The sequence below is a fragment of the Aptenodytes forsteri genome, unplaced genomic scaffold, assembly GCF_000699145.1.
Source record: "Aptenodytes forsteri isolate BGI_AS27 unplaced genomic scaffold, ASM69914v1 Scaffold118, whole genome shotgun sequence".
Classification (NCBI taxonomy): Eukaryota; Metazoa; Chordata; class Aves; order Sphenisciformes; family Spheniscidae; genus Aptenodytes; species Aptenodytes forsteri.
This window is the reverse complement of record NW_008795859.1, coordinates 2,307,316-2,317,604: the sequence shown is the minus strand read 5'-3', so window position 1 is coordinate 2,317,604 and position 10,289 is coordinate 2,307,316. Positions and strand designations below refer to the sequence as shown.

At 40.8% G+C, this 10,289-nt stretch overlaps 1 protein-coding gene across 3 annotated transcripts in view; it reads right to left on the bottom strand.

Annotated features, from left to right (window-relative positions):
* The window catches only part of CCDC62 (coiled-coil domain containing 62), a 16,262-nt gene extending 5,986 nt beyond the window's left edge, over nt 1–10,276 (bottom strand). Inside the window, exons 1-9 of one of the 3 annotated variants that reach the window (XM_009283909.2) lie at nt 10,020–10,276; nt 9,583–9,775; nt 8,806–8,972; nt 7,928–8,029; nt 7,425–7,596; nt 7,237–7,338; nt 5,933–6,021; nt 4,853–4,956; nt 3,496–4,248 (exon numbers count right to left, since the gene is read on the bottom strand). In XM_009283909.2, the coding sequence (XP_009282184.1) occupies nt 3,496–4,248; nt 4,853–4,956; nt 5,933–6,021; nt 7,237–7,338; nt 7,425–7,596; nt 7,928–8,029; nt 8,806–8,972; nt 9,583–9,775; nt 10,020–10,055 (1,718 nt within the window). In that variant the 5' untranslated portion in view covers nt 10,056–10,276. The remainder of the gene's footprint in view (nt 1–3,495; nt 4,249–4,852; nt 4,957–5,932; nt 6,022–7,236; nt 7,339–7,424; nt 7,597–7,927; nt 8,030–8,805; nt 8,973–9,582; nt 9,776–10,019) is intronic. The other 2 variants (XM_009283910.2, XM_009283912.2) reach the window with 2 other exon arrangements.
* Between the last annotated feature and the right edge of the window lie 13 nt (nt 10,277–10,289).

Genomic DNA, 10,289 nt, shown 5'->3' with positions numbered 1-10,289 from the left:
CTCCCCCCTTTTTTTTTTTTTTTTTAAATCAACCATTCAGCAAATTAATATTTGTAGCTGTACTTTTCAAGGGAATTTCACAGCCTTTTAAAGTCATCATCTCACTTCAGAGATCACAGGAGAGCTTTCCCAAAGAGGCTTTATTTTATTTATTTTTAAATACAGCAGCAAACAGTGAAGTGCTGTTGGGGCAAACTGTGATTAAGCCCAAAACTCAGTTGCCTGACTACCATTTCAGTGCAGAGTTGAAGAATACGATCCATTGGCACACATCTTTCCCTAGGTTTTAAAGCAAACCAAAATATTAATTTAGCACTAAGTGTATCTGAGTGTATTTAGGAATATCGGAAAAGCAATTTAAACGACAGTTAAAGCAACAAATCACACCCTGCACGTTATTACCTTCCGAACACTGACTCACAGCCATCCCAAGCTTGTCCTAATACGAAAGGTCTTTAGCTCTTAGTATGCATGTCAGACGATTGAAACTTTTCTTACACCTTTCCCAACTGAAAGTTAACTTTATTATAGCCTACCCTAGAGAAAAACATTCTCAATTTCAATTCCTTAAATCACAATTTTATCAAAATGTACCAAATCCCTCACTCAGCTCCAGCACCAATTAATCACAAATTAAGACTAGAACTAATAAAGGCTGTAGCACATTAGAAACTATCTTGATCACCCTACCTAAGCCCTCTTCCCCTGGGATCACCTGTCCCCTGTGCTGTCTTTTCACACAGCACTGAGTGCTGTCTGTGGCTTGTACAAAGACGTGCCCTGGTTTCTGCTTGCAGTTACAAGCTATGCGGCGAATTTCATTTTCAACTGCTAATTTCCACTTCATACAGTTTTTTAAAAGTAAATACAATAGCGACCATCTCCCCAAATAAAACATCTCTGTATTCATCACGCTTCTGAACAAAACAGAAGCACAGTGCTAGCACTGCCTAGAGTGGGTAAATAATTAAAAAATACGTACATTTTAAAGAAAATACTGTCTTCAAATGTACAACATTTCATTAAACATTCTCTAGATATAACACATTCCATACCTGGCAAGAGTGTTACAAAAACACTTATTTTTGAACGACATTCAATCTAAGAAAAAGCCCTTGTGAGAGATGCCAGCTCAGAACTGTCTGCTGTGTCTCATTTCACTTCTCTTGTAAAACACCGGGATACAATAGGCTTTTAAGAGAGAAGAGCTCATGTTTGTGAGCTTCTGACGAGGAAGGGCTCTGGAGAGATGTGAGGGAACAAGCTGTAGCAGCCTAGAAGCAGGGGATGCGAGGCAATGCAATGAGCACAGCCAGTTTCGAAGGATACACAGGTTGGGAGGGAGGGGGGAACACAGGTTTGATTTTGAGGGAGGGAGATGGCTCAAGGAACTGGTGGCTTAGTCCAGCCGAAGCACACTGAACAAGTAACTGCTGACGCTCCATCTTTAAAACCAGAATTGAGATACAAGTCCAAAGGCAGCAAATGTTGGTCCAACATAAATGAAGTCGCTAAGTCAGAGCACACAGAAATGATTCCTGTGCTACAGTATTTCACAATCACTCTTGCAGTTGGATAAGGTTATTTGACTGTGTTAATAGCCTTCTTGTCGGCTGTTCCAGAATTCAAGAACTCATGTCAAAAATATTTGCTGGGCTGACAGGGAGGTGCCAGCACCCTTCCCTACACACAAAATACATCATCAGCACTACGAAGCCAGCAATGGAAAACTGGAGGATCCAGATTCAAGTCCCAGAAGGAATGCTGTGTTTGGGCTCTGCCATTAATGCCTTAAGAAGAAGCCCACGCTGAAGACTGCAATACTACGGCCTTCCTCCCATTTATGGGGCGAGAATTTATTCGGTGACAAATCAGAGTCAGCAGAGGCTGGAAAGCAGACCGCCTGGGATTTGCACTGAGTCAATCCATCCCCAATTATCAGGGCTCCCAGGACCAAATGTGGGCATCAAGAAAACTTGATAGCTCAGCAGCAAATCCCAAATGGGTAGAGCAGCCCTCCCTCACTGAAGGATATCTGCTCTATCTGCATTGCCTGGGTTGAATTTGTTCCTTCTCCCCTAAAATCCTCTTAAGGACAAGACAAAAAGCAAAAGCAGTTTTCATGATTCAGCCTCAAAAGAGATTTGGAGGGATGGCAGCGTGTCACTTGTGCTGCTGGGGGAGTAGATAAGAGACGTCAGGGTAGACGTAAGGGGAATGGAGTCTTTAATGATTTATGGACAGCGGAAACTAGAGAGAGTCCACACACAGCGTGAAGCTCAGCTAAGCTGTGTGGGAATGTGCCGGGACAGCATTCTTTTTCAATGGCTGCCCATTCACCTTGTTTCTGAACAGGTCTGTCTCACTGCAGTAACAATTTCTATAATATTTTTGTTTTAAAAGCAACACAGAATGAAAGCGTCTGTACATCAGATATTTCCATTCCATAACATTAATTTGTTTGGATGTTGGGCAGACTTGCTGGCTAAAATCCTTAGCAGGTTTAAACAGCTGTTCATTCACCGTATTTGTCAAACTACCAGCTGAAAAGCTGCTACTCCTTCTCTTCTCTGTCTAAAAGGCAGCTATGAAATCTCTGTAAAACTTCAGAAATCCTTCTAAAATAGAGCTGGTAAGTCAGTTTTTGGAAAGGAAATAGAGGAACCAACACAACAAACCCACAGAAAGTCACAGCTCTGAATGCCCTTGCTTGTGCAGGCATAAAACCACTTCTATAAATGCGAAGCAGCATTTATATCTCGGATACCTTCCAATACCACTGGGACACCCGAGTATTTTTCCGACACTTCTCAGCATTAGAAACCTCATTCTGCTCATCCCCAACCACGTCCTTTTCTCCGCCCCCAGTATAAACACAGGGATCGAGTCCCATGAACAAAGACGCACTGGAGAGCGGACAGATTGCCGTCCTTTAAATCTTGCCATCTCATTTTCTTGCCCTGAGTGAGGAAAGCAGCCTGTGCAGAAAAGCTGTGTCCTACATTCTTGCCCAGCCACCGTGTGATTTCTCAACAGAAATAACACAGTCACTAAAGCATCAGACAAAATCTAGGTTTGTTTCTTGCCTTATAGAAACATCACTGCAGAAGTCCAACTCTGGTCAGAACACATTTTACCCACCAGATTCACAAGCAACATCTGGAATTTCAAAAAAATCTGAAGATTTTTTAAATCTGCATTTTCCTCAATGAGTTTATTTGGCAAGTTATGTGGTATTGCAGCTTCTCCTACCCACACAGCTCTTGAGGATAAGAGATGCGAAAAAATAAATGCATAAAAATAGAATCATGATACCTTAGAGCTATTTTAACTTACTTAAATTTACTACTTTTCAAGTTGGTAGACTAGTTTTAAAACAGCAGTTACTTCAAGCATCACTTAAGATAATACAAATTATTGAGAGCTCATACACCCAAGTCTCTACGTAACTTCGGCTTGTACCTATCTATTTCTTAAATGTAACAAGCACATAACCTTTTTGAGCTGGCACATTTCATCTCTTGTGCAGTCTTGAGGCAGTCGCAATCTTTTCCATGCCATATACTTCCATCTCCTTTTATGGGTTTGAAAATCTTCAACCATTCCGGATCTGATACTGGCTTCCACCATGCATCTTTTTTTATGATGAAGTTTTTACTACAGGAATCAGATTCAGACTTGTGAATTGCAACAGGAGTCTCTCTGCTTTTTTGGCCAAACAGAATTCCAGTTCTCTCTTCCCAGGTTTTATTTTCATTATCAGTTTTGTCAGATGTGATGGTGTTCTGGATCAAAGTACTTTGCAAATCTACACAAGAACTGACGTTAAGCCAATGCTCATATTCAGGTAAAGGTGACTCAAAGGTTTGTTGGTCTCTGCTTTCCACTCCATTCTCAGAAATTCCCCTGTTACTCAATGGCCTCGTGCTGTTTGCCTCACAAAATACTTTGCTGCCTAGCTCATCGGAGCTTGATGCAACATCCTGCTTTTCTTCTTCTTCTTCCGTAAGGACAGCCAAGACTTTCACAACTTTTTGACACTGGTTTAAGTACGCTGAGGTAGTTTCCTCCAAGTCTGATGCATTCAGTAATAGTCTATTATCTACTTCACACATCTCAGAGGTGGTTTTTACCCTACTTTTTGGAACTTGTGCAGTTCCACACTCCTCGCATATCTCGTGGGTGCCCTCAGTCCTAACCGTGTCTGTCTCGCTGTTACTTTCAGGGGCAGAGAATGCCATACCTATGCTACAATGGTATGATAAAGAAAACAGTCAGAAATACTGCATTTAAAGAGCATACATAACTGTACTCAAGGTTAAAGCTATACATTAACCAGAGGCTGTAGCCATGGTTCTGCAGTAGTTCATATACCAACAGGCAGCTGTATCCTGCGAAAACCCGACAGAAGCCTGCCCAGATTTGGCTGTTACTTTCCGAAATCAGTCTGAGAGTTCCCTCATGTTTTATACAGTGTGATGATTCTATCTGAGCCTCCAGAGTGTGCACCAATTTCCTAATCTGAAAGCAAAATAAACTTTGATTTTTAAACAAAAGCAGTAGCGGGCCAGATTAACACCCCTACCTCCAGACTATTCAATTTTTTTAAAAAAATCATTAACTGTCTGGCCTGCATACAACGCTTTATTCTGTGACCGATACTCATGGTGTCTCCTGACCAAGTTAAAAAAAGGTATCTGACAACTTCACTGGACGTTTGTGGTTGAGTCCAGCAAAGCCATCTTGACACAGCACACATCTCTCTCAGGATGTTAGTTGTGGCTGAACAGTGAAGTCTCTTTCCGAGAGTAAACTACTAAAAAAAAAAGAGAAAAAAAAAAAATTACTTTACCTCCTTTCATGTGCTGCCTTTTCATGCTTTTGCCTTAATTCCTGAGAGCTCTCCAAACTGACATGAAGAAATTGCAAGTCACGCTGCTGTTTTACGTAGATCTGTTTAAAGATAGTAATGCGCATTAGTGAAAGTCTGGAGTGCAGGAACATTGTCATCAGGCACTAACTCATTGCTTGTCTTCCAAAAATATCCTCAAAACATTTTTGTAAACCAACACCTGTAGTCAAACTATTGTCAAAGCCTTTCAAATCTAAGGGGCCACCTCTGCATGTATTTAGGAAAATAACATTTTGCAGCAATAAACAGTATTTTTCTTAGAAGACTGCAATGTTCTTCTGAGATGGAACCACATTAAACCATAAATACAAAATCATTACTGTTATTTGATATTCAATACATGTTGTTATTACGTTGTTCAGAGTTTTGCAGAATTACAGGACATGAATGACGATCATGGCATTTGGCTTTCACTGCAGGGAATTTTTTGTAAAGCTGATGTAGAAGGTAACATACCGATCAATTATTTGCAATTAAAAAAAAAAAATGGAACATGCCTTGAGAACCTCAAATGAGTGCAGGTGAAACACCGGTTCTAAGTCTCTCTTGAAAAACAGATCTTTCGGTACACCATGCCCCTTTACGCTGCGTGAGTTCACCTTGGGCATGTGTGCGAGGCAGCCCGCCCCACTCCCACTGCCTTTCACGTGGTTCCTCGAGCCTAGCACTCTCGGGTTATACATACGCACCGACGAACTGTTATCTCAACAGGGTGCCCCACCTGACTGCTGTGAGGGTGGCATTACACTCATTGTAGGACCAAGTAAATACAATTATACAAAAAAGGTTAAAAGCACATGTAAATACAAAGATTTGTACCATGGGTTTTTAATTATAACAACAACAACAACAAAAAATCAACATTCTGTAGGGACCCCAGCAAGGCAGAAACAGCAAATTTGGTTTTTTTTTCTTAATTAAGAACAGCTAGATCAAACTTGTTATACTGTTCCAGGCAGATCTGATGTTATTGAAAAGTGCCTTCATAATCTCAGAGTAGAAACATAATTAGGTTTGTACCTGTCGCAAACTTGACAGTTCTGTGTCAGTCCGCGCTTGTTTAGACTTGGCAAACTGAAGAAGTTGATCCTTTCTCTTTGCTTTCTCAACTGTTTCAAAACATATACAATTTTTTAATTACTTAAAGCAAATAGACACAAAGCAAGAACATTTGTTAACACGTATGTCTGCAGCAGTGGAAACAGGTACCTAACCAAAACAAAAGCATTTTATTAAGATGAATGGGATCTGTTTCCCTTCCAAATAAGAAGAGCACAAAAACCGTAAGACAACTAAACAGATCAAGTATTTTCCTTGGACTTTTCACCAGCACCTAGCTTTATTTTACTAGCAGCATTATTCTGCTTCATTGACTGATTCATTTTACTTTTTCATGTTAACATTCTTCCATGGAAAGGAAATTCAGTAATTAATTCCAATTCATGCCTTGTGCAGGGAAGCGCTGGGAAATACTCCCCATTACTATTGTTTTTAAAATAATGAGACATGGATCAATATTTGGCAAAGGTAATGGCAGATAAAAAGTGATTGGCAAGTAAATCACCTCACAGCAGAGGACATCTTTCATCACCTAATCTTTCAAGGTATATATTGCTAAATCACCTCACAGCAGAGGACATCTTTCGTCACCTAATCTTTCAAGGTATGTATTGTCTGTAAGAATACTGCAGCAACCATCAGCCTGCCTTTCTTATCCACTGCAGCACAGAAGAGTTCCTCTCTACCCAAAACCAAAGCGAAGATATCAACAGATAGCAAGCTGCAGTTTTCCAAGTCCTGCATATTAAACCAGTCTAAACCAAACCCATCAGTTAAAGAAAAGCAAGAGAAAAAGATCGTTTGTAAACATACTGCTTCCATACAAACACCAGAGGGAGCGGAGGGGCTGGTAATTTCGTAGGGCCTAAGCTTTAGGTTTTGCATGTGGCTTCTTTTCGGTAGGTCACCATTTTCTATGCAACCTGTGTCAGAAGGGAGAATGCCACCCCCATTTATTGCGTTAATACCACCGGAGACACGAAAGCATCAAGAATTTTCAAGAGAGAGAGAATCCTCTGAGCTATTTATTCCTCCATGCGTAATCATATTGGTGAACTTTGTGCTTTTACAAGATTTTATAAACTGTCCCTGCAGAAGCCCTAGATACTGCTTTCATGGAAGAATGACACACAAAGCCTTTATTAAACTGCAAGAAAGGTAGATAAGAAGCTGCCCCCTTCACAGATATTAGTGAACTGTGGTTGTCTAGAAGTCTCTTGAGCTGTTGAAAGCTAAGGCATGAAAAGCCAGCTGCCCACGCTTACCAATAAGTGCGAGCTCATTCCTCAAGCAGCCATTTTCTTGTTTGAGGTGAGTGATTTCTTCCTGCTGCTTATTATTTTCTTTCATCTTTTCACAGAGGTCATCTTTAAAACAAAATGTTAGTATTTCCCAGAATGAAAAGGAATCATGCTGGTCCACACTAAACTAGGTGCCCAGTATAAACATTTACCTTTCAGCTTATTTGTTTCAAGTATTAGTTCTTTCAGTCTCAGTTTGAGGTCTTGCTTTTCTTTGTTGAGACTGAATTCCTCCATCTTTGCTGCACGCAATGCACTTTCCAGCTTTTTGAATTTAGATGTAAACTCAGTAATGTGATCAGTTGTTTCAAGTATAGCCTCATCCTGAAATACGAAATGGAACGTATTCTTGATTATTGTTTTATCTTCATGAATGGATTTTGACAAAACAACAGTACATCTTACTGCAGTAGTTATAGCTACTTCACAGATTTTCTTCTGAGCTCTTGAGAAAATAAGTAAATCAAAGCCGGGAAACAAGCTCGTTTACGAAAATAAACCAGTTTATTGTTTGCTGACCACTTTTCCCTTCTCAAACAAGGCTAAGAATTAAACAGCAGTGAGATCAACAGTGACTAAACCACTGCGGTACAGTCACCAATAACTCCACTGCAGTTTGACCACATTTAGTGCCTGATGAGACAACAGATGTTACCTTCAGCTTAAGCATAGTAAGTAGCTCCTGTTCTCTCGCTTGCAGCTGGCCTGTTTTAGCAGACAGTTCCAAAACTGAGCAGTGGAGACTTTGATTTTTCTCCTAGTGAACAGAAGTAAGAGTGTCAGCTACTACTTCAGTGATTCAGAGTTGCTATTTTTCCAGTAAATGTGTGCACAACTTTATTTAAACATCATGAATGGCAATGTGGGATTCTGAGCAAGCCGTGAGGATCTGGAGAAAAGAGGACTGGAGTAAACATTGTTCCCCAATTTGTTACAACCACACGTGCTTGCAATCAAGGATCTTAATATCCTGCATGTCTTAAGTCAAGCCGATTAGACAGATGAAAGCACACAATACTGCTTTACTGTATTACATACAGGGGAAAAAATTATCCCAATAAACACATCATTGCCAAATCACTTAAAAAAAAAAAATCTAGAACCCTCGAATACCAATTATTTTTATATCCTTAAACCTTTTTCAGAATATTACAGCTCATCATAGTAGTCAAAGCTGTAAATCAAACTTTCTGGAACCTCCCAAGCAGGTACCAGTACTGTTCCAGGGGCCAACACTGCCTTTTGCAATCACAGCGCCTGACATTTTTGGAGGCAAGTGGTTCTGAGCAGTGCTCCCCAAAACTAAGCAAACAAACAGCAAACTCCAAATCCTAGCTTAAGAAAGCTTTTCTGCCGCTTTTTTTTCCTCCCAACACATCAAAGCCATATCTTAATCTAACATTACTGTACTAAAAGACAAATGCAACTCAAGAGCCTTAATATGAAATATTTATTCATTAGTGAAACTCACAAATGCCACTGGCATTCTGTACATACATGGACTGCAAAATCAGGCCATTACTCAACTCCTACCTCCAGAGCCTGACAGTGAACAGTTGCATCTGTTACTTTTTGAGACAGCTCTTTAAACTTCTGTTGTGTATTTTCAAATGTTGTCTTACTGTCATTCTGCTGAGATTCTAAGAACTTTAACCTTTTGGTCAGTGATTTTATAATTTCATTTCTCTTGTTCAGCTCATCTGAAAAGAAGGGAGACAAGGTATCTGTGAGAAAACAGCTCACTATCATGCAATTTTTCAAATCTCAGAAACAATTTAATCCAGTGTTTCAAAATCCTGCGATTCAGGAACGAATGCTCGCATCGCATCCTCTGACGCAGGATTCCCTAGCTACCCAGGTCAGATGGAATACGAACTCTGTGGTGACCTCTCTACTATGGCTGTGAAACAAGACTATTCAGAGCTGCCAGGTGATTCGCCGGTTGGCTTGCGGATGATGTCAGAGCTGCGCAGCAGAACGTCAGAGCACAAGCTCTGCAGTACACCAGCATGTTTGCAAATTGTTTTCTTCCCCCACATTTATTTAATCAGATTTTCTTTAAGGAATCCACAGGAGCAATTTACATATTCAAACAAGAGCGAGCTATCTGATTATCAAAGCCCCTTCAAGATCAGATCACTTTAGTACCATCGCGGAAGTTTTGATCTCAGGAAGACGACAACCAAATTTAAGGCCAAAAGGTAGGAAACGATTCCTTGTATGATGCAAAACTGCTACTGAGGAGTCTAAGCACGTGAACATACTTAAAAGACTTAAAAGGGTCTTATTCTTTATACACACAATACTTACTGTTTAGTAAGTTGCATCGTTCTGCTAAAGTCAGTACTTTTTGCCGGTCATCTTCCCAGGCTAGAAGCTGTCTCTGATGCACTGCCACCATGTCATTGAGTTCCTTATCACGATCTTTCAGTTCTGCAATTAAAAACTGGAGTTCTTGCCTCTGTTTCTGAATGGTGCTGTTCTCAAGGCTTGGGCTAAGTTTCTGTAAAAGGTAACACATGGAACACATTTCAACATAAAGAAGCAGCGACAAATTCTCTGATAATAAACTTGATGTTTTAATTTAAGTTAAAATATTTTTATATTATAAACAGAGACCATTCCAAAAAGTTCCTCATGCTTGTGGTACCACCTGTGGTCCCTGACTGAAACCGTTGGCGGTACAGTGAGTAATTTCACGTTCAAAATAGAGCGCTCCGGTTGTTAACTGTACTTTTATTCTTTACCTGGGGCGAAGCAGAACGCGGCAGCGGTGAATTCATAGGGGTCTGGGGAGCAGAGCGCTACCAGGCACTGGTGGATACTGGTAACTATTTATGACTGTAACGTTCAGCATGGAGGCTGCCTCTGATTTAAGCGCTACATGGTTACCCGCCGAGACTGCTGCTGACCCGGCAACCCTGCAGGAACGACAAACGCCAAGCCGTTGAGAAGCGACCGAGGCGGGGGCGCGGCCCTGCGGCCTCCCACGGCCCGAGGAGGGCCCCGAGGTGCCA